The 26,110-nt window shown below is 48.6% G+C and overlaps 1 protein-coding gene across 1 annotated transcript in view; it reads right to left on the bottom strand.

Annotated features, from left to right (window-relative positions):
- The window catches only part of EIF3E (eukaryotic translation initiation factor 3 subunit E), a 59,584-nt gene that overhangs the window by 25,329 nt on the left and 8,145 nt on the right, over window positions 1-26,110 (bottom strand). Inside the window, exons 4-7 of the mRNA XM_088450793.1 lie at window positions 20,583-20,625; window positions 19,228-19,332; window positions 6,508-6,633; window positions 6,112-6,236 (exon numbers count right to left, since the gene is read on the bottom strand). Of these exons, the coding sequence (XP_088306919.1) occupies window positions 6,112-6,236; window positions 6,508-6,633; window positions 19,228-19,332; window positions 20,583-20,625 (399 nt within the window). The remainder of the gene's footprint in view (window positions 1-6,111; window positions 6,237-6,507; window positions 6,634-19,227; window positions 19,333-20,582; window positions 20,626-26,110) is intronic.

The raw sequence follows: 26,110 nt of genomic DNA, 5'->3' as shown, positions 1-26,110 counted from the left end.
TGCAGGACAGATACACAGCACACACACACACACACACACAGGGAGACTGCAGGACAGATACACAGCACACACACACACACAGGGAGACTGCAGGACAGATGCACAGCACACACACACGCACACACACACAGACTGCAGGACAGATACACAGCACACACACACACACAGGGAGACTGCAGGACAGATACACAGCGCACACACACACACACACAGACTGCAGGACAGATACACAGCGCACACACAGGGAGACTGCAGGACAGATACACAGCGCACACACACACACACACACACAGGGAGACTGCAGGACAGATACACAGCGCACACACACACACACACAGGGAGACTGCAGGACAGATACACAGCACACACACACACACACACACACAGGGAGACTGCAGGACAGATACACAGCACACACACACACACACACACACACACAGGGAGACTGCAGGACAGATACACAGCACACACACACACACACACACACACACACAGGGAGACTGCAGGACAGATACACAGCACACACACACACAGGGAGACTGCAGGACAGTTACACAGCGCACACACACACACACACACACAGACTGCAGGACAGATACACAGCACACACACACACACACACACACACACACAGGGAGACTGCAGGACAGATACACAGCACACACACACACACACACACAGGGAGACTGCAGGACAGTTACACAGCACACACACAGGGAGACTGCAGGACAGATACACAGCGCACACACACACACACACAGGGAGACTGCAGGACAGATACACAGCACACACACACACACACACACACACACAGGGAGACTGCAGGACAGATACACAGCACACACACACACACACAGGGAGACTGCAGGACAGATACACAGCACACACACACACACACACACACACACACACAGGGAGACTGCAGGACAGATACACAGCACACACACACACAGGGAGACTGCAGGACAGATACACAGCACACACACACACACACACAGGGAGACTGCAGGACAGATACACAGCACACACACACACACAGGGAGACTGCAGGACAGATACACAGCACACACACACACACAGGGAGACTGCAGGACAGTTACACAGTGCACACACACACACACACACACACACAGGGAGACTGCAGGACAGATACACAGCACACACACACACACAGGGAGACTGCAGGACAGATACACAGCACACACACACACACACACACAGGGAGACTGCAGGACAGATACACAGCACACACACACACAGGGAGACTGCAGGACAGATACACAGCACACACACACACAGGGAGACTGCAGGACAGATACACAGCACACACACACACAGGGAGACTGCAGGACAGATACACAGCACACACACACACACACACACACACAGGGAGACTGCAGGACAGATACACAGCACACACACACACACACACAGGGAGACTGCAGGACAGATACACAGCGCGCACACACACACACACAGACTGCAGGACAGATACACAGCACACACACACACGGACACAGAGACTGCAGGACAGATACACAGCGCGCACACACACACACACACAGACTGCAGGACAGATACACAGCGCACACACAAGGAGACTGCAGGACAGATACACAGCACACACACGGACACAGAGACTGCAGGACAGATACACAGCGCACACACAAGGAGACTGCAGGACAGATACACAGCACACACACGGACACAGAGACTGCAGGACAGATACACAGCGCACACACAAGGAGACTGCAGGACAGATACACAGCACACACACGGACACAGACTGCAGGACAGATACACAGCGCACACACACAGGGAGACTGCAGGACAGATACACAGCGCACATACACAGGGAGACTGCAGGACAGATACACAGCACACACACACACACACACACAGGGAGACTGCAGGACAGATACACAGCACACACACACAGGGAGACTGCAGGACAGATGCACACACACACACACACACACACACACACACACAGGGAGACTGCAGGACAGATACACAGCACACACACACACAGGGAGACTGCAGGACAGATACACAGCGCACACACACACACACACACACACAGACTGCAGGACAGATACACAGCGCACACACAGGGAGACTGCAGGACAGATACACAGCACACACACACACAGGGAGACTGCAGGACAGATACACAGCACACACACACACACACACACACAGGGAGACTGCAGGACAGATACACAGCGCACACACACACACACAGGGAGACTGCAGGACAGATACACAGCACACACACACACACACAGGGAGACTGCAGGACAGATACACAGCACACACACACACACACAGGGAGACTGCAGGACAGATACACAGCACACACACACACACACACACACACACACACACACAGGGAGACTGCAGGACAGATACACAGCACACACACACACACACACAGGGAGACTGCAGGACAGATACACAGCACACACACACACACAGGGAGACTGCAGGACAGTTACACAGCGCACACACACACGCACACACACACAGACTGCAGGACAGATACACAGCACACACACACACACACAGGGAGACTGCAGGACAGATACACAGCACACACACACACAGGGAGACTGCAGGACAGTTACACAGCACACACACAGGGAGACTGCAGGACAGATACACAGCGCACACACACACACACACACACACACACAGGGAGACTGCAGGACAGATACACAGCGCACACACACACACAGGGAGACTGCAGGACAGATACACAGCGCACACACACACACAGGGAGACTGCAGGACAGATACACAGCGCACACACACACACAGGGAGACTGCAGGACAGATACACAGCGCACACACACACACAGGGAGACTGCAGGACAGATACACAGCACACACACACACAGGGAGACTGCAGGACAGATACACAGCGCACACACAGGGAGACTGCAGGACAGATACACACACACAGGGAGACTGCAGGACAGATACACACACACACACAGGGAGACTGCAGGACAGATACACAGCACACACACACACACAGGGAGACTGCAGGACAGATACACAGCACACACACACACACACACAGGGAGACTGCAGGACAGATACACAGCACACACACACACACACACACACACACAGGGAGACTGCAGGACAGATACACAGCACACACACACACAGGGAGACTGCAGGACAGATACACAGCACACACACACACAGGGAGACTGCAGGACAGATACACAGCACACACACACACACACACACACAGGGAGACTGCAGGACAGATACACAGCACACACACACACACACACACACACAGGGAGACTGCAGGACAGATACACAGCACACACACACACACACACACAGGGAGACTGCAGGACAGATACACAGCACACACACACACACAGGGAGACTGCAGGACAGATACACAGCACACACACACAGGGAGACTGCAGGACAGATACACAGCGCACACACACACACACACACACACAGGGAGACTGCAGGACAGATACACAACACACACACACACACACAGGGAGACTGCAGGACAGATACACAGCACACACACACAGGGAGACTGCAGGACAGATACACAGCACACACACAGGGAGACTGCAGGACAGATACACAGCACACACACACACAGGGAGACTGCAGGACAGATACACAGCACACACACACACAGGGAGACTGCAGGACAGATACACAGCACACACACACACACACACACAGGGAGACTGCAGGACAGATACACAGCACACACACACACACACACACACACAGGGAGACTGCAGGACAGATACACAGCACACACACACACACACACACAGGGAGACTGCAGGACAGATACACAGCACACACACACACACACACACAGGGAGACTGCAGGACAGATACACAGCACACACACACACACACAGGGAGACTGCAGGACAGATACACAGCACACACACACACACACAGGGAGACTGCAGGACAGATACACAGCACACACACACACACACACAGGGAGACTGCAGGACAGTTACACAGCGCACACACACACACGCACACACACAGACTGCAGGACAGATACACAGCACACACACACACAGGGAGACTGCAGGACAGTTACACAGCACACACACAGGGAGACTGCAGGACAGATACACAGCACACACACACACACACAGGGAGACTGCAGGACAGATACACAGCACACACACACACAGGGAGACTGCAGGACAGATACACAGCACACACACACACAGGGAGACTGCAGGACAGATACACAGCACACACACACACAGGGAGACTGCAGGACAGATACACAGCACACACACACACAGGGAGACTGCAGGACAGATACACAGCACACACACACACACACAGGGAGACTGCAGGACAGTTACAAAGCGCACACACACACACACACAGGGAGACTGCAGGACAGATACACAGCACACACACACACACACACACACAGGGAGACTGCAGGACAGATACACAGCACACACACACACACACACACACACACACAGGGAGACTGCAGGACAGTTACACAGCGCACACACACACACAGGGAGACTGCAGGACAGATACACAGCGCACACACACACACACACACACAGGGAGACTGCAGGACAGATACACAGCACACACACACACACAGGGAGACTGCAGGACAGATACACAGCACACACACACACACACAGGGAGACTGCAGGACAGATACACAGCACACACACACACAGGGAGACTGCAGGACAGATACACAGCACACACACACACAGGGAGACTGCAGGACAGATACACAGCACACACACACACACACACACACACGCACACAGACTGCAGGACAGATACACAGCACACACACAGGGAGACTGCAGGACAGTTACACAGCGCACACACACACACGCACACACACAGACTGCAGGACAGATACACAGCACACACACACACAGGGAGACTGCAGGACAGTTACACAGCACACACACAGGGAGACTGCAGGACAGATACACAGCACACACACACACACACACACAGGGAGACTGCAGGACAGATACACAGCACACACACACACAGGGAGACTGCAGGACAGATACACAGCACACACACACACACACACACACACACAGGGAGACTGCAGGACAGATACACAGCACACACACACACACACACAGGGAGACTGCAGGACAGTTACACAGCGCACACACAGGGAGACTGCAGGACAGATACACAGCACACACACAGGGAGACTGCAGGACAGATACACAGCACACACACAGGGAGACTGCAGGACAGATACACAGCACACACACAGGGAGACTGCAGGACAGATACACAGCACACACACACACAGACTGCAGGACAGATACACAGCACACACACACAGGGAGACTGCAGGACAGTTACACAGCGCACACACAGGGAGACTGCAGGACAGTTACACAGCGCACACACAGGGAGACTGCAGGACAGTTACACAGCGCACATGTGGTCAACCAGACAGACAAGATGTGAGAATGTTACGATTAAAGTGGGGCTAACCACATATCAGCATCTAACGTCCCTTATAATCAGTTGCTGTTAATCAAGGCCCTTATCCATGGCCGAGAGGCAAGAGGATATAGGAAACATTTGTTAGTATTTATAGGAGCAGAAGGGGCTGTGGAGTTGTGAAACAGCAGATGCACTTTCCTCATAAGCGCTCAGTCAGGTTTACAGTCACCTAGAACAGATTAGTGCAGAATCTCACAGGACATTATTTAATGCCAATGAGTCCAGATTTTTGGTACCTGCAATACCAGCTTAGGCAACCTAAGAGTATTCCAGATGCTCTAAAACTGTCAAGTCATGCTGAAACTTTTAGAGGGGGTACAAGACGGCAACTCACTGCAAATTTGTGTGGAACCGCAAGTCCCAGTATGCACCGCAAGGCAGAGTATTAATTAGGCCAATATGACCATGTGAACATTTGTGCGATGACTGAATTGTCAACTCTTTAATAGGGTTCTAGTTCTCTTAATCCATAATCTCAACGTTAGTATTTGCACATTTCTAAATATTGGCTGCAGATACTGACATGAAGAGCAGATGGGAGCATTCGCCTACTGTAACTGTACTTACTGGGGCTGGTAGAGGAACAGGTCAATGATGTTGTCTCGCCCCTTGGGATGGTTGAAGAACACGAACAGAGACCAGTGTATGAGCCAGGTCCTGTGCTGCAGAGACTGAAGCGGTGAACTGACGGACTGGGGGGAAACATAATGACAGTGGTCAGCCAGGACACGCACAGGGGTGATGGAGAGACAAAATAGCTTCACCAACTTATTTCAGTAACTCCAAGTCCTGCGAGTGACGCAGCATATTTACCAATAATAAATATGTGTCTATCGCTATCTTTATTGCTAGAATGATCCCTCCATAAAAAAAAAAACAAAAAAAAAAACGCTCTTTGAGGTTGCCAGCGCGGCGACATCTGGCGGCTTCTGTTTATAGACGGTAAGATAAGGGGACTCTTACATTGTTATCTATTGTTTCCTTTAGTCTGGTCAGATCTTCCATAGCTGCGTCCCAATTCTGCATTAAGATTTCCGAAGCCAGCTTCCCCCAGAGAGAGCTGAGGGCATTTCTGTCTGTCGACGGAACCTGTTATAAAGGGAAATGAAGTAAGATGCGTTAACTTGACAGGATACTTCCATCATTACGCCCTGATGGGTGACCCCAACTTGTTGCCATATCTAAAAGTTCTGTACACGGCCCTTCCACTGAGTGGTCACATGACATAACCAGTCACATGACCATCAGACAACTGGGCAGTTCACCGCCTTCTGCAAGTTTAACACTGTTTTTAGACCCGTAATCCCTTTAACCAAAACTATGTGACTTGTGCGCTTACGTGGTGAGTGGACTAAAATGCTAAACGTCGTGAGGCACTATTGTGGGCTCTATTCTGCCCATCTATTCTCCATGAACTGGGTCTCACTAATAATCACAGGTTCCAAATGGATGGATAATCAACATTCATGCAGGGGGTTCCCCCCATAAGCCCACGTAATGGCTGCTTACGCAGCGTAGGCAACAGACACGCCGGATTCCGTTTAAAAACAATTTGCAAAACATTGCAAGCATACAGTATGGACCTGGGTACAAGCTGGCTGTTTAAACCTCTATGTGAAATCGAAGCCCACATCCCAGACCAACAAAAAGCGCCCACCACCCACCCTGCGCAATATCCAGAGCAGGTCTGGTTATTTCAGTTCAAGTCTTCTGAAAGCGAGGGTAACGCTGGGGTCATAAAGCTGTAATTTATACAACACTGAACTACACTAGGTCATTCAAAGTGTCAAATTCTAATCTCGGAGAGCACGTACAATGGGCCTTTCATAGCTTCTGTTTCTGCAGCCATCAGTTTCAATGAATCTTCACCCAACAAGCTAGTCCCACAGTACGTTGCAGATACGGTCATACCATTTCACACGGGCACTGAAGCCCGTCTCGCTTTCTCAGTTACTAGCAATTCTGTGCGCAGCGGCTTCAGTACAGGCAAGAACATTTATAGATCATTTCACTACGCCACTTGTATTGTTTAATTAACCGTTTCATTCCTCATACTCATTCCAGAAAGTAAAATTATACATTAGCTACCCCAAGACTACATTAGCACCTGAACATTACATTATGGGGGAGATTCATTTAGCATCGCGAGAGACGTAGCTCCCGGGTTAAGGGCCTGGAGCTATTGAATTGCGGGTATAAAGCAGAAATCTGTCAGCTAGCGCCTCGGGGCTAGTTGAAGCATTCCCATTAGGCTGTTTTAGCTAGGCGCCACGCTCTGCCAAATTTCAAAAGGGCAGAATGCACCCTGCCCCATTTGGTGGCGCCCCGCTATAACAGCCTGCTAGGTGCCGTCCTCACCCACGGGCCGCAGGGATAAAGTGAATGGAGTTAAAGTATCAGCCAATCAGGTCCTAACTGTCATGTCACAGGCTGTGTTTGAAAAATGACAGCCAGGAGCTGAATGGATGATTCTTTATCTCCGTTCACTTTTTCTCCATCCAAACCTTAGTAAATAAACCGCTAAGCCCCATGTATTAGTTGCAGTAAGGTGTATCCTCCGGTTTAAGAACCTGGCGCAATGCAGTACATTGAATAGCTCTGGGCACTTAACCCAGGAGCTGTGTCACCACAGTGCTAATTATATCGCCAGCTAGAGGTGTAGTATACTATTTAAAACTTTACAATTCCACCACCTAAATTTTCACCAAACGCTACAGTTTTTTTACTAACAGGGGCCGAATCAGTAAAACTCGTGGCAAATTGAGGATTTTCCCACTGCGTACAAAACTTCTAGCGTTTTATAAACAGACGATCAAGAGCTGGAGTGAGACGCGTTTCGCATGGAGTATAGGGCCAGCAACTTTGCTGCACAACGCTGATGATTTTTCTATACAGAGATGCTGCTCAGCTTCTTGAAATGTAGATTTGAAAAACATTTCAGAGAAGCGTAGACACGTTGTCTATTCACAGGGAACGCCTGAACAGCCACGCCAGTCAAGCGTAGCAGGGGCATCAAAGTGCAGCCTCCTTCACCAGTGACGGCCATCCCAAGCGTTTTAGAAGTTACAGTGGTAATAGGCTTTTAATTGATCAATTGCCGAGTCATTTAGATTTTATCACACCGTTTTGCTTTGATCTTATTATTACATCACAGTAGATTAAAAAATTTAGTTATTCCTGTTACATTTTTAGGATAGGATGTTTGCAGTGAAGCTTGTTTTTGCATCCTCTATTTATTACGGGGACGTTTCAGGGTTAGGAGCAAAGAAAAGGAAAAAATAAAATAAAAAAAAATACATAACACTGTGTAACCCTGAATAAGGGTTAAATTAAATACAGTATTAATAGACAATATTCTGAGGTAAAACATGCTTAATTTGTTCAGAGGTAGGTTTAAATAAATATGTACAGCATGTACAATTTATGAGAGAGAAAAAAGTATATACGTTTCATGTATTCATATGACAAGTTTATGTGGCACTTTCTGCTCTGTGGAAGGGGCGGAGTGATACGACTGGGAGTGGTTGGGTTCCTGTCAGGGAAACAAGGGCAGGCACAGAGACTGGTATAAAAAAAAAAGATTCTGCCAGCAGACAGAGTTTCAAACCCCTGTTCCCCACCCCCATGTGTCCTGAGCAGCAGCCAGGCGGTCAGGCACCAGGGGGGGGTGGAGTTGGAGAGGGAACAGGGAAGCTGTCACAGCGGGAGCTGTGAAGCTGGAGTTCCTGAACAGTAGAACTCACTCTGCCAGAGAGTTGGTTGCCTGCGGCATCAGCAGCAGCAGTGTTCAGTGGTGGTAATGGTGGAAGTGCCCGGAAGGGGCAGTCTGTCCCAGTGTGGAGTGGGCTGTCAGTGGAGGTCCTGGCTAAGCAGATAGGAGGCGTCCCACTGGCTGAGGCTGGACGTTACCGCTAAAGATATGTTGTACAAGCGAGGTGGGCTTGCAATCAGCGGTAGCGCAGCTTATTGGCAGCTCTCCCCCCCCCCCCCCCCCTTCCTTCTGGGATCTAGAAGGCCTAGAGCGCTGTTAGGGTGCATACACACCAGGACGATATCGGCACGATTAAGGTAACTGGAACGATGAATCGTGTAAATCGCATAGTGTGTACGCACAATTGCGCGCTCCCGCTGGTCGTATGCGACGTCTTATGATTGTCTGTGCAGCACAGACAATCATAAGATAACGCATACGATAAGGTGCCAATCGCACAGTGTGTACGGACAACCGGACGATCAACAAATCGTCAAATCTTATGCGAAATTGGACAGTGTGTACGCTCAATTTAGGAAGTTCTGCCTTCAAGGGAAATTGGATCGGAAATCGGAACGATTACAAATCGTTCAGGTGTGTACCCTGCCTCAGACAGGCTGGCAGAGGTGGTGATTGGCAGTAATCACAGGAGAGACTGGGAAGAACATTTATCTGTACAAGTGCAGTTGGAGCAGGAGTTTGGTGATCAGCAGTGAGCTCTATAATTGAGCCCTCACACACACAGGCGCTAAAGAAACTGAAAATAAAGGCAGCAAACCTATAGAGACTATGAAAGTCAGGCTACAGTATGCCCAATTGCATAGCAGGTTTCTTATTCTCTGCATTGGCTAGTAATGGGGTAGTATTTGACCTGCAGCCCCCATTGATAGTTAGGCAATAGACAACCAATAATTGGAGTACAGGGATTCTGTGTCAGGAAACTAGCAGCAGGTGATCCCTGGAGTTCAAGGGACGCCCTCATCAGGCAGAGGAAGTAATTGTTTGTAGCATTAGTCAGGAACCATCAAAATTGCTTTCACAGTTTTTAGAACATTCATATGTTCAGTTAATCTATGCAATTGTATGTAAATCACTTAGAGGAATGTTAAGGGTGGGTACATTCGATAACAAGGGTGTTAGTAACCTGGTGACCCTAGAGGGTAAAATGAGAGATATGGTAAGAACTTACCCTTGTTATCTCTCTTTCTTTGAAGTCCATAGGGTCCACAGGGTTGACCTTGGGGTATAGGTTGGGAACCAAATCTGGGCACCACACAGTTAAAGCTTTCAGCTCCCAGGATGCACTGGGTCCACTCTCCATATAACCCCACCCCCAAGCCAGAGGCACCTCAGTTTGTAAGTAGCCAAAGGCCGGAGGAGGAAAGAAAGAGAGAAGACTGGAATACTCAAGAATCACACTCACAGAGAAGGAGACGGGAAACCGGTGACCAGTAACACAGCCCATATGAAGTGCGTCAGGGCGGGCACCCTGTGGACCCCATGGACTTCGAAAAAAAGATAAGGATGAGTTCTTACCATCTCATTTTCTTCTTCAGGGTCCATAGGGGGTCCACAGGGTTGACCTTGGGGATGTCCCAAAGCAGTCATAAGGGTGGGGACGCTCCTGTGATGAGAATCAGTCGCCCAAAGGAAGCATCCTGAGAGGCAAAGGAATCCAACACATAGAACCTAAGAAAGGTGTGGAAAGAAGACCATGTGGCCCACCTTGAAAGGCAGAACAGCCGAGGCGCCACAGTGAGCCGCCCACAGCCCGAGTAGAATAAGCATCAACAGAAAGGCCTTCCTATGTGAAGGCCCCTGAGATAGACATACGAAGCTATCTAGCTAATGTCTGTTTATCGGCCGGCCATCCCTTCCTGTGAAATCCGTAGACCACAAATAAGGAGACAGATTTCCATAAGGAACTTGAACGGACCACGGAAATCTGGAGAGGCCGGACCAGTCAGTCAGTCAGTCAATGAGGCCACCTCAGCCGAGAGTACTGGAGACTGAAATGTCGGTACAATAAAGTTCCTGAATAATATGGAACTTAAAAACCACTTTAGGAAGAAACACAGGGCAAGTGCGATTCACAACCCTGTCTTGGTGAAATATCCAGAAGAGGGAGCCACATGAGAACGCTCTCAATTCTGACACTCTCCTGGCAGATGCAAACGCCATAAGAGAGAGTCTAAGCCATAAAACCACGTAAGGGCTATCAAAACTAGTAGTTCAAATTAAGGTCCCAGGGGGGCACGAAGAACCAATGCCAAATCCCAAGGAGGGCACGAAGAACCACTGCCAAATCCCAAGGAGCCCCTAGGGGGGGATAAAGGGAGGTAGAAGTCAGAAAACACCCCGAAGGAGGGTCTGGATACCCAAGGGTGGAGCAATACCACATCTGAACCATACTGACAGTGCAGAGACCCGCACTCTCAGGAAGGCCAGGCAGAGGGCTAGACCCAAGCCAGCCGGAAGGAATGCCAGAACTTCTGGAAATTCTACACACCTGAGGATCGTAGCTACAGGTACGATACCATAAGCATTATGTGTGCCACATTCTGAGATAGACCCCAGCAAAAAGCTGGCCTACGCGCTCCAAACATCCCGATGAAGATAGAGCCAGAGAAAGCCGTAGGACCACAGTAGAGACGCAGTCAAAGACAAACGATCCAGGTCCTAAGAAAGTCTAGGACCCCAAGACAACAGGTCCGGATATTGAGGCAGCAGGAACGTAGTGTCGATGGAGAGACTCCGAAAATCTAAGAACCAGTGACGTCTGGGTCAATCTGGAGTCACCAGCAGGACAGTACCTCAGTCTATTGAACTTCCGAAGAACTCAAGGAAGAAGGGAGACCGGAGGAAACAGGTACACAAATTGGAAGGACCACTTCACTGACAGCGCGTCACCGAAGGTTGCTTCAGTACCTCCAGTTCCGGACCCTAACACCAGCAGTGTGTGATAAGAGTCAGGAAGAAATGAGGACCACCTTTGTGAAGCCCCCTCTGCTCACTAGGAGTAGAAACCTCTCTTGGAGAAGAGACCAGTCCCCGGGATGCACGTCGTGACGGCTGAGGAAGTCAGCTTCCAAATGGAGAACTCCCGGAATGAACGCTGCAGAGATGGCTGGGAGGAGACCCTTGGTCTGTCAGAATGTGTGACATTCCTGTCATTGCTGCCCAACTTCGAGTGTCTCCTAGATGTAAGCCACTGTAGTGACATTGTCGGACTGAATCTTTACAGGTTTACCGAGAAGTATGTGTTAGGCCAGAGCGAGGGCCCAAGACAGCTTGAAGTTCCAATAAGTCGAGTGGCAGGGTGGAATCGACAGACGTCCAACTGCCCCAAATGGAGTACGGACCAGTCACTGCGCCCCAGAGACTGGCGTCCGTTGTAAGGATTACCCAGTACTGGATCCAAAAAGTGGCAACCCTTGGTGAGATGAGATGGCCATAGCCATCCAGATAAAGACAAACGCACCACCGGAGAGAGCATCATCGTCTGAATAGAGATCCGATGGAGAAACCCGTTCCATCTGGAGAGGATCAGTTTTTGCAAAGGCCTGGAATGAAACGGAGCATATTCCACCCTGCCGGAGGTAGACACCCTGGATACCAGAACCCGCATTACTGAGTGTAATGACACATGTCAACTAAGGAGACATCCTCAGAAGGATTCTCTGATTCTGAGAATACAGCAGGGCTCCCAGATGAATCATACCCTGTGAAGGATTCAGGGAGGACTTTTTCCCAGTTGATTAACCATTCATACTTGTGAATGAAAGCAATGGTTAACTGGAAATGGCTTTAAAGCACCCTGGTGATCCTGCAAGAGCAGGAGGCCATCCAGATACAGGAGCAGTCTGATACCCTGAACAGGTGGGCTGTCAGAAAAGCCATAAATCTGGTAACCCCCAGTGGGGTTGTGGACAGTCCAAAGGGCAGAGCCCGAAAATTGCAAGTGTTGCTGTGGCACAGCAAACCTGAGCTAACACTGATGAGAGGGCTCTATAGGTACACGTCCTGAATATCCAGCGATACCATAAAGTCCCCAGGTTCCATAGCTTGGATGATGGAGCGTAGGGGTTCCCCCTCCTGAACCTAGGCACCTTTTAGGAATTGGTTCAGGGATTTCAGATAGAGGATAAGCCAATGAGGACCATTCGGCCTCTGCACCAGAAAGTAGAATAACCAGTCCCTCGCTGAGATAGCGGGGCTGGCATAATTACCCATGCTTACTGCAAGGACTGTATAGCTTTCTGGTTTTGTAAGGCCTTGTTCGGGTCTGAAGAAGGGCCTGTGTAGCAAAACATGTGGGGAGGCCATCTGAGCAATGAGCGGGAGTACCGTGAGAGACTTCAACTCTTACCCAAGCATCCGTGGTGACTTGACACCAGCACTGGGCGAACTGAAAAAGTCAGTATCTCACTCTGGGATCCCCCAGATGATGGCCTGTCCCGTCAGGCGTATGGTGTATCCTCAGGTTTAGAAGCATGGCGCCTGGAGTTCCAGGTCCGCTTGGTTCCGGGTATGGAGGCCGACAGTCTAGGAAAAGACTGACCTTTAAGCTTTCCCCGAGGACAAAAGGACTAAACAGATGTAGGCCGAGGCCTTGTAGTAGAAGTAGCTGAAGGTGGTAATGTCGTTTGTGATACTGCCAACATTGCTCCAATCTTGTCAAGGTTGGGGCCAAACAAGACTTGGAGTCCACCTCTGTCTTCCAGGAGCGCAGCCATAGGGTATGGCGGGCAGATACAGTCACGGCCAAAACCCTAGAGTTTAGGAGACTGGTATCCAATGTTGTTACTCCAACATATGAAAACTGCATCTTGAATGTGAGCAGCAAGAAACATCTGATCCCCAGAAGTTTTTGGAGGGAAAAAATGTCTACAAATGCATCAGCCCATCACTCATTAGCCACGCAAGTGATAGCCATGGTTGGACGGGGAACAGCCCCTAAAAGTGAGTATATTGATTTCAGGCAAAGCTACCACCTACGTATCCGGAGAATCTGTCAGAGCAGGGATGGGAGGTGTAGTAACGCTCTTAATCAGACAAGTAACATGAGAATCCACTCCAGGAGGTGATCCCTATTACCTGCAATGACCCTCAGGGAATGGGTAACATGAGGCCAAACACTTTTGTGATACCTCCAATCTGACGATTGCCAGACCCCCGCCATGTGATCCACCCGCTGGTCAGAGAGGGGGGAAAACAGCCTAAGACACTTTAATGTGTAAACTGTGGAAGATTTACTTAGGTGCAGGTTCAACATCCTCTATAACTAAGATGGACCTGACCGCCAGCACCCAAGCAGGGCTCTCCCTCGTGTGAAAGTGATAGGAGTCCGAAACATCATCCAGTTCACCCTTAGCAGACGATCTGTGTTAGACAGCAGTGCAGACTGGGAAGTAACCACAGGGCGTTTATTACGCCATTTTGTGTTTCGTAGAAACGACCTCCACCCAGAGGGTGGCTGTTATGGTAAACCCTGCAAGGCAAATGACAGACTATTGTGGTACCTGAGGGAATTGCATGTACTGTGAAAAACCCCGGCAGGGAGCGATAGTCTGTGTCACAGGGGTAAACCGCAAGAACTGCGAGATACCCTGAGGGGGAAGGGTAGCATGTTGAGGTAACCCTAAGTGGGTTACAACTATGGGGGCCGCCAGGCGATCCGCAATGAAGGCCTGGGTCTTGAGAAAACCACCCAAGAGGGTGCTGCAAGGGGCCTGGCAACTGACGGCACCTTAGACATAACCCTTCCAGAGTCAAAACCTCCGTACTCACACCTGCAGCACATAACTTGCAGGATAGCAAAAACGGGTGCAGTATCGTGCTCTATTTCCTGGTCAGATATATCTGACCAACAATCATTGTGGAAATATCAAGCAGCGCTATACTGGTCCTGACTGGCGCGAAGATTAGCTGCATGGACCCATTATCAGCGTATGCAACACAGTTCCATCTAAAATATGGCAACATGCAGCACACGACAGTATGTGACCAACCTCACAAATATTGATATATATATGTGAGGTCTCAGAACCACCCTAAGTACACCTGTAGTAGGGCACATTGTAAAGAAAAGGGATAGATATACACTGACAAGTGAGAGAAAGCACTAGCATAAGTCACATACAATGCAGAAATATATGTACATAAACATTACATATAATATACTGCAAATGTCACTACATTCAACTGCCCAGTTTCAGTGTCTGGGAAGGCTATAGCGCTGTGTACACTGATCTAAATGGAGAGGTACACAGGGGGACTGGACTCACTGACATCCTAGGAGATCTGCTGCATCCATAGAGGAAAATAGCTGCCTGGAAACCTCAGAGGAAGCATGGCCCACGGAGGAAGCAGCTCAGGGACGCCGGCCCATGCGCTGGCAAGGCACGCTGAGCTGAGCTGAGGAGCTGCTAGACAGGGAAAGCTGCCTCCCCTGGCTAGCAATTAACCCCCGGGATGCCGGTTCCCGCTGCCGGCATAACTCCCTGGTGGTCTAGCGGTCAGACAAGGGGTATGCCTCCGCAGAGGGGGAGCCCAACGCCGCTGCTAGTGCCTCCCTAGCTTCCGGTCTGTCCCCGGAGACAGGAGACTGCAGGATACGCAAGCGGTGACCCGCGATCTTACCTGTCCCCGTTAATCCGGCTGCAGCCTTGGGAAACCTCCAGGGTCCAGCTAGTACAGACTATGTAGTCCCCACCGCGATCTACAGATCTGTACTGACGTCGCAGCGCCGGCGGGGTGTAGGAGCGGCAGCTTGGACGTCCAATGGACAGTCTGATGCTGCCGCTCTGAAAAGTCAAAAAATAAATAAAATTGAAAAAACTCTAAAAATAAAATGAAGCTTAGGGGCTGCTAATCAGCCCCCCTGCGCTGACGGTGACCCGACTCCGGCTAGGCACCAACTTAAACTGAGGTGCCTCTGGCTTGGGGGCGGGGTTATAGGGAGTGTGGACCCAGTGCATCCTGGGAGCTGAAAGCTTTAACTGCGTGGTGCCCAGATTTGGTTCCCAACCTATACCCCAAGGTCAACTCTGTGGACCCCCTATGGACCCTGAAGAAGAAAAGGGGGGGTTACATTTGTATTCTGATATTGTTTGTCCGAGTGCAAATGTATTATTTTTGCATGCAGGGTAAATACGGGCTGCTTCCGCATGTAGCCCACAAATGCTGGACAGCTTTATTCTTACACTGCAATTTAAATTTGACACATCTATCCCATATCTAACCCTCTGTACATTTTACATCTGCCCCAGTCTCTAGTGCAGCATTTACTAAGGTGCAACGTTACTTGCTCCCAAATTACAATCAGCCGCTATACATGCAAAGTGTAGGAACTCTTACATTAAGTTTTATAATCATGTCATTCGCTCTCCGTTACATCTTTTTTTAATTATTTTGGCAAAATGTTGGACATTTCATTTATACAGTGGAAGCATGATCATCAACAGCAAATACTTTATTACCGGGAATGATAAAAATATTAGAAGCATCACAGCTTTCCATAAAAAATAGATTTCTCTATCCAAACCCCATCTACACACTCCCTGCTGGTTTACGACATGTCGCTGCACTTTTTTTGGTACGCTGGCTTCCCCCTTTTTAAAGCAAAGCTTCATGCGAGCTCTTTGGCCCGGCTCCCATGTCATTACAGTTGGCACTGCATCCGAACCTTTCAGGAGAGGATATGGTAGAATAGTTTCAATATCTGGATTTTACAGGGGGGTTACCTTAAGTTTCCATTTGCAAGGGGAACGGCACATTCGCTCGCTGGCCAGCAACAATAAATTTACTGTGCCGAGCCACGAACAAGACATCAAATCTTCATTCTCAGAATTCACTCCCAGCATTAAACAAATGATATGAATAACCAGCTCTTTTCAAGGGCTTGTAATGAAACCACGGCACTGGTTTTATGAACCTCATTTAAGCTGTTTACATTTCCCAAGTAAATTACTCTTACGCTCTTAAATCCGTAGTAATATTCTAGAGAGGCCTGATGGAAGTGTCTGATAAGGAGGCAGGGACGCTATGGGACATTACTGCCGATTACCTTCAATTTGCCAGTCTGCTTTTCAGCATTTGAATTTTGTGCTGAAGCTTTAGATTACAATCTCTGATGTAGCCCACCTGCGCTACACAGGCTACTCTCGTCCTTAAGAGCAGCAGTAACCAGAGACTAAATGTATCCCAGACTTGCAAAATAAGTCTTCAACCATTACAGATTATAATAAGAGCGGAAACCTCCGTCCCAGTCAAAGATGAGAATTAATGAGAGGTCTTGTAAAACAATGTTCTATGTAGTCAACAGTCAGTAACCAGAGACTGGATAAGACATGGGGAGGGGGGGGGGGGGGGGGGGGGGGGAAGAATTCAATTAGCAGCGAGTTTGCAAGAGGCATTACACTCGTGCACTTTGCCTTCATTCCCGATATACGCACAATACAATTACAAACTCACACACATCACAGCGAGAGTGTGCGCAAATTATGTCTAAAAAGCGAACAGGGAAAAAAAAAAGCATAAAAAGTAGGGAGACCTTCCTGGGCCCCCAAAACATGACTTTGCAGAATCAAATAGAAGACTGTTAGTGGACCTGAGGAAAGTACTGTAAAGGCCCCCCATGCACGGGGCGATAAAGTGGGCGATCCGACTGATTGGTGCTATTTGCCTGCTATGTCGCAGCGTGTATGGCCAAGATGTCGGGGCGAGCGCGCTCCCGTGGGGTCATACATCGCACCCCCTGATCTTTCTGCAGGACCAATCAGGGGGATGCGATGTGCGATCCCATGGTTTGCTATGGGGGTGAGGGACGGGGGAGCCGGCATATCGAACGGTTGGCCACCTGATCGATGCGGACCGCCCGATATGTGGGACGACGGATCCCGTTGCATCGCACAGTGTATGGGGGCCTTAACGCTTTTAGAAGGTGCCAAATGGGCGGATTTGTACATTTAATACTTGCTAAGGAATTAAACGGAAAATGCAGGAAAAAAAAAAAAGGGGGTAATTTGAGATATAAAAAAAAAAAAAAAATTGACCAAAATGAAATTCATTATTTTAATAAAATTAGGGGTGCATTATTCAGATAAAAAGCTTCTTTTGGGGTAATTTGAGCCCATTTATTTTTATTCACACCACAAATGACATTATTGGCCCAACTAAGCTAACTGAAAAGTTCCAAATGCCTAATTAGTCATTAAGGGGTGTTTAATAGGTTCTGAAGCAAGTACCGCTATTTTTACCTGAAAGAGGGGGGGGTGCAAAGAGAGACAGGCAAATTTTACTCTGAAAAAGAAATACATTTGCAATTCAATTCCAAACGTGCAATTCAATGCGAATATGCCGTGAATTCGCCTCGAGGGACTAAACTCGCACCTAACTTTAACTCCCCACAGAGAGAGAGAGAGAGAGGCGCGAGGGCAATACGGACCACAACTAGCGACCTGATGAATGACTGGTCTATAATAGTAGTACTTTTAGAATATGTCAGAATATTGAATTACACCCCCCACCTCCAAAGACAATGAGCTCCATACATGAAGTACACCGAATTAAATCGACACGACCACATAGAAGTCACCATTCCCTGGCCCCCAGGCTGTTTTTCCCCAAGCTCTCCCAGCACAAGGGCAATAGAAAACTTTGACACTTCTACAATGCACTACACACAAATAGGACAACAGTCGCTTTAATGCAAAGAGATAACATTTTATAAGTTGCTGTAAGGGACTGCAGACAGTTAAATCACAAAAATACACTTTCTTTGCATTGACCACTTGAAATACAAATTGCAATATGGCGAGATTTCCCGTGTACTGTCCTGACCGACAAGGCGCACTGGAGGGGTAATGCGCCAACCTCATTTCTTTCACACCTTTACAAAGACACACAATCTAGTAATGAAGCAAACTCACCAGAACTCGGAAGAAGTACAGGTACTCTGCTGCTCCGGAATAGTTGCCACACTCATACTGGAACTTAGCGTATCGGTACAGCGTGTCCAGGTATTCCTGCCGGAACTACAAGGAGATGAAATGGATGCAGTTGGTAAGAGCTGTATATTGAACAGACAGCAACAAGTGCTTACAGAGAACCTCCCATGCTTACACAAAGCCATCACACCAGCACATAATGCACCATTAGCCATCACACCAGCACATAATGCACCATTAGCCATCACACCAGCACATAATGCACCATTAGCCATCACACCAGCACAGAGTGCACCATTAGCCATCACACCAGCACAGAGTGCACCATTAGCCATCACACCAGCACATAATGCACCATTAGCCATCACACCAGCACAGATTGCACCATTAGCTTTCACACCAGCACAGATTGCACCATTAGCCATCACACCAGCACAGATTGCACCATTAGTCCTCACACCAGCACAGATTGCACCATTAGCCGTCACACCAGCACAGATTGCACCATTAGCCGTCACACCAGCACAATGCACCATTAGTCCTCACACCAGCACAATGCACCATTAGCCGTCACACCAGCACAGATTGCACCATTAGCCGTCACACCAGCACAGATTGCACCATTAGCCGTCACACCAGCACATAATGCACCATTAGCCATCACACCAGCACAATGCACCATTAGTCCTCACACCAGCACATAATGCACCATTAGCCATCACACCAGCACATAATGCACCATTAGCCGTCACACCAGCACATAATGCACCATTAGCCATCACACCAGCACAGAGTGCACCATTAGCCATCACACCAGCACATAATGCACCATTAGCCATCACACCAGCACAGAGTGCACCATTAGCTTTCACACCAGCACAGATTGCACCATTAGCCATCACACCAGCACAGATTGCACCATTAGTCCTCACACCAGCACAGATTGCACCATTAGCCGTCACACCAGCACAGATTGCACTATTAAAAATAAAAACACAGAAAAAACACATACCAGCAGACATCATATACAAATAATGGCTTGGAAAAACAAACTAAAACAGACCCACAAAAGGAAACCCATCCTAATATTTTGTTATACATATTAGAGCACCGAATTGGCCGCACACTAATCTATTACAGACACTGTATATCATATACTGTGTGTAATCAGCGTGTAGTCCAGCAGTCACATTTGGCAGACGGACGCGTGCAGACACTATTGCTGCCACAGACCCCTGGTCACACTGCGGTACTGAATACATTATGAATGTCTTGCATCCTATGCTTGGGAAGATGGGACAGCACTCATCGCAGAATTCAGAAGGAGTTATACATACCCCATGTTTATCTGCGAGATGTTCAAACAGCATCCGGCCATCCCTGCAGAGAGAAACACAGTGTCAGGCTCTGGTAATGGTCTCCTAGGCGTTTGGTCATTAAATCCTAGTACGCTTCATGTGCTTTGGGTCCTGCTGTTTAAGACCAATTCTAACATGTACAGATGTGTCCTTATACGTCTATAGTCTCAATACACCATGTGGCACGAGGTGCCTGGCATGAGCGAGATGCCAGGTCCCAAGCGATCATTCTTTTGCCCGAAAATGTGCCTTCGTGGAAGAGTTCCTTAAAAGTAATCTGTCAATTTTTTTTATTTTTTTTAAGTACCTTAGGAGACCCCCAACACAGTACTTTCGTTTGGGGACAGGCTTTAAATCTAGCGAAATACTCAAGGGGGGGGGGTACCAAAGTATGCCACAGGTATTTTTTCGATTACAAGTAGGCAGGTGGATTTTTCTCATTTTTTTAAAACTTCATATTAGCAACTTTAAAATCTGCTAGCACCCATATTTCATGTACCCCAAAATTGATGAGACTTCTTATTTTGTATAAGAAAAAAAACAAAAACAAAAAAAAACACTCCTAAATGCTATTCTTCACCACCTCCTTAAAAATGCAAAACAGCACCTATTGGGACCGTTTAAAGACCCCACATACCTTTAGCAGGGCTATTCGGGGGTACACATAGTAAACGTCCCATGTCAGAGCATCTTATGGGGGGTTTTAGGCTGATTTCCCCAAAAATTACAGGACTTTGCAGATTTCGTTTTCGCTGATTTGGAATTGAATATGGGGATAAGCAGGGACACGCCACACAACTTTGACGTCAAAACCTCTGATGACGGCAAAAAGTCCGGCCACGGAATTTTCGCTCCAAATTGAATACGGGCCTCAGAAGCATTTTCAGATGGAAAGACTCACGCAAGCAGATTCGCTAGGGGCCCGATGCTGCGAGAGGGGCTGTTTGGCACGCATGCAGTAATTGTTTATGAGGACACATCTGTAGGTTATTGGTCTGTAATGGAGAAGATGAGCACAAGGAAACCTTCCTGGAATACCCAGTCTTCTAGGTTACAAAAACATAACAAATTTGACAGTAAGCGGCTAAATAAACGCAGAACGTAAGAAGCTACTTTCCAAGCCGTGCTAGCGCTGCCATTCTGGGCCTAAAGCTGTAGCTACCAAGTCATGGGAACAAGCAGTAAAAAGAATTGTGACGGTCACTCTTAGGGTGGGCAATAAGCGCCACCCCACCCCCAGCGGTTGTAGAACTATACAACCTGCCAATTTTACTATTTGATCATGCTAAAACTGTTGCAAGGAATGCTGGGATGTGTAGTTCAACATCTGCAGGGACGCTTAGTGCCCACCCCTGCAGGGTCCAGATGAATCTCAATGGTGCAAAGAACTGCACCATCACTAATAGCTAAAGTGCACCCAAGGGGGGGAAATTTTGAGCTGGGAGCAAAGCAAAACGAGCAAGTAACTGCACCTGGACAAAACAAAGTTACTGTATTTGTTCTCCTTGCATTGCAGCATTGGTTTGACCAGGTGCAAAGTTTCTTTTTTATTTCCCCTTTCACTTCCAACTCAGAATCAGCTCTAGAACGATCCATGGGCCAAACCAGAGTCTCTGCCCAAGACGGGTTCACCAATATTCTAAATACAATAAAACAGCTACTGCACACTGTAGCGAGAGTCTCTATACCATGGCTGCAAAGGCCGTCATTATAAGAAAACATTGGCGTAACCGCTGGACTGCGCCCATCCAGTCACATGATCTCCTCGCGCTTCTCCGAATCCAGAGCCAACTTCTGAATTCCTTTTTGTCTATCCATTTGGGAATTCCCGCCATCTCTAATTAGCTTTGGTGCGCACTAAAAGCCTAGAATCTCATTAGTGAGCTTTACAAGGTACAATCCAGCAACTTACAGCTTTCAGGAACCTCTATATGCCCAGCGGCAGAGAGGGATGACTTGCATTACATAAAACATCGCCCTGCCAGGCTTTAAACAGTGACACCACTTAATGTCATTAAACATAACTAACAGTCAGCACTCCAATGTCCAGTAATGCCACCGCGCATCATGATAAACCAGCTTCTCAGCAACTTAAAGGGGCATAATAAAAAAATAAATAATAAAAAAACAAAAACAAACATTGGGCCTGATCTATCACGGATCGCTATTGCCATTACACACGCAGATGTCAGATTGTTGCGTACTAGGCATGCATTCGCGGTGCGCAAAGGCTCCACTGGGATCCGAGAGACCACGCAGACCCATCGCAGAGTTATTGACAGGAAGTGAGCGCGACTTCGGCGAAACGCAGGCATGCCAGTGCGTTTGAACGCCGTTACAGGGACATGCATAAATTAGTCACTGCGTGCGACAAGGTTAGCAATTCCCGAGTAAGGTCTGACCTTGTGCAATTGTGCGTGAGGCTCCGATGTTACTGGACGGTACCAATGTTTTTGCAGATTTGCAAAGTATTACGGATGTGGGTAAGGGGAAGAGGGCGTCTATGTTGGCCTGCTACATCATTACGACTGCAGTCATTAGCACATTTTCACGATGGACCTACATGTGTAATCGCATCTGTGATTCGCAATGAAACTGGCCCAAGGTTCCATGAGGATCAACATTGTTTGCACATTGTAAGAGTTGCTGCTGTGAACACAAACGTGGGCAGCACTGGCATGCCAGGGCACAGCAATTGCTAGTCATGTCATTACCTTGGTACCACCATCACCTTAATGCTGGGTACACACAGAGGATGGTCAGCAGACCGTTCCAACATCAGAGCGGCCAGTTGGTAAGCTATACACACTTACCAATTGGTCACTCAATAGGTCTGGCATCACAACTTGGCGGGATTTAAAATTGCCATCCCAGGTGTGATAATGTCGACAGTCTCTGCAGCAAGTGTACGGGTGGTCGGCGGGTCACCCATACAGAGGCAGAGATATATCTTTCAGGTATCGGCTGTTCTGCAGGGCCGACCTGATCTGTCTGAACGTCGCACACACGCACCGATAGACAAACGATATATCGCGAGTGCATCGAACGAACAATATATTTATTGACACGTGTGTCCCCAGCAGAAGAATAGATGATCTGTGGGCTCAACGACTGTACCGCAGTAAATGCCAATGTGATCCAGGAGTTAACCAAAATGCCTAACAGTTGGACTTGCCAAATTTGGTCACCAGTTCATGTTGGGTGATCGATTACATTTGCGCAACTCCATGCCAGCAGCGTAAAGAAAGGACAATTTTTGCCGGTTTTAAATGCGCAAATGTGATGCCCTGGGTGAGGTTTATGTAGTGAGCAGACTGTAGTCAATGAAACAACTGCTTTGGAAAGAATGTCCAGAGACCGGGCTAACAGAAGGTGGTCTAGGTAAGGTAGCATTCGTATTACTCGGCGATAAAGGTCGGCCGCCATCACAGCCATGATCTTCAAACACCCGTGGTGCAGTCGACAGTCCGAAATTGGAAGTGGTCCCTCAAGATGGCGAACCGGAGAAACCAGATGATCCTCCGGGATAGGTACATTTAAGTATGCGTTGTGAATGTCCAAGGAGGCAGTGTAATCGCCTGGCTCCATGGCCTGCATGATTGAGCGAAGAGACTCAATTTTGAACCTGGGAACCCTGAGAAACTAGTGGAGTTTCTTCAGGTTAAGAATGGGGTGGAAAGAGCCATCTGGTTTTTGAACCATGTACAGATTTGAATACAAACATGTCTCCCTCAGGGAAAGGAGAACTGGAACCATCACATCGGAGGCCAAGAGTCCTGATGGAGGTCCGAAGGCCGATCGCCTTGCAGATATTGACCAGCAACCCTGGTGAGAAAGAACTGAACTGGAGGGCGTTCCTGAAAGGTCAAAGAACAATCCTGGGACACGACGCCACTTACCCAGGATCTCAGAGATGGTTTCCAGCCAGGCATTGGAGAAACGCAGGAGACAGCAGCCCACACTTTGAAATCCCAGTTGGGGACTCACCCAGTTATGCCGCAGACTTATTGGCTGGTTTAGGGGCTCGGGGGCGGCCGAACCAGGCCCAACGACCTCTGGATATGAGGCTTTTGGAAGAAGATCACTTAACTCCAAAAGAGGGCTGACCTCTTGCTTTGCCTTTCGGGCAAAAGTAGAATCCTTAGGACCTCAGAACTGCCAAGGGAAGAAAGTGGTTTGATGCCAAAGAGAAATTCACCAGAGATAGGGAAAGCCTCCAGAGCATTCTTGGACTTGTTGTCTGCTCTAGAGGAGCAAAGCCATAGCACCCGTTTAGCTGCCACAGAGAAAGCAGATGCCTAGAGGAAAAGATTTGTAAACCAATAGCGGCCTCGCCCAATAATATCCAGCCTCCCTGATGGTGTCCACTAAGAAAAAAAAGGTCCGATTGACGAGCTTCCGAGTGGAGTCCCTTCTCAAGGGAACCTGCACAGCAACCAAGGGCTTTGGCAACCCATGCCAAAGTGAGAGATCGGCGTAAGGCAGCCCCGGAATTAATAAAAATGGATTTAAGAAAGTTTCCTAACTTCCTGTCAGTGGGGCTCTTGAGAGAGGACACACTGTTGGTGAAGTCAACCAAACTTCCCCTCCCCAGAGTAATGTAGGCATCCACTGGGGAAGGCGATTCCCACGTTTTTGACTCTCTCAGAGAAAGTGGATAAAATGACCAGATCCATTTGGATACCAAAAATTTTGTATTAGGATGCGATCAGGCTTCCGCCAAAATATCCTCCAGCGGAGCAGAAGGGGGAAAAACCAGTGGCTTTCTTTAGGTTGACAAGGGGCACTTCAAAAGCCGAAAAAGCATTTGAATCCTTCATCAGTGAAGCAGATCTAACCGCTTTAACCAAAGCATCAACGTCAACTTGAGCTATGTGCTAGTCATGAGCTGAAGTGGAAGCCACCTCCGATCTCCGCGATAACTCACCCTCTTCCGAAGAGTTGCCAGACTGGGAATAATAACCTGAATTGAGAGGTGTAGAACTAACCCTTCGGGGTGCCTTGCGTTTAGCCGAGGGTTCCAGCATCCGATGTAGAGAGCTGGACACTTAACCCAAGCCCTGGACTGAAAAGGGACAACCCTTGAACCCAAACTGTTCACTAGAGGCTCTGTTGTTCTCCAAAGGCAAGCTGAGAATCGGACAGTTGGAGTCCACCAGAAGCCGTTGAGGGCGGGCCCGTCCCGGAAGCTGCTAGCCGAGTTGCCACCTCACACACGGCAAGTGACAAGGAGGGGACCCACGCAGGGGTTACCCCTTTGATACACTCGTTCTGTGCCTTTGCAGAACACTGGTCACAAAAGCTAGTGTGATCCTGAGCGGAGAATGAACATATTTATATACAGGCTTTGCAGATATAAATGCACAGCACAGGAGAACCCCTCTCCCGGAAGCCTTAGCGGAGGTATCCTTGGAAGACAGTCTCTGTAAATAATAGCAGTATGCAAGCTAAGGGCTCGATTCAATTCAACGCAAATTGAATAGTGCCGGGAATGAGCTCTCGGAGAT

The sequence above is a fragment of the Taudactylus pleione genome, unplaced genomic scaffold (assembly GCF_031769625.1).
Source record: "Taudactylus pleione unplaced genomic scaffold, aTauple2 ptg000524l, whole genome shotgun sequence".
Lineage (NCBI taxonomy): Eukaryota > Metazoa > Chordata > Amphibia > Anura > Myobatrachidae > Taudactylus > Taudactylus pleione.
This window is presented reverse-complemented; position numbering and strand designations above follow the sequence as displayed.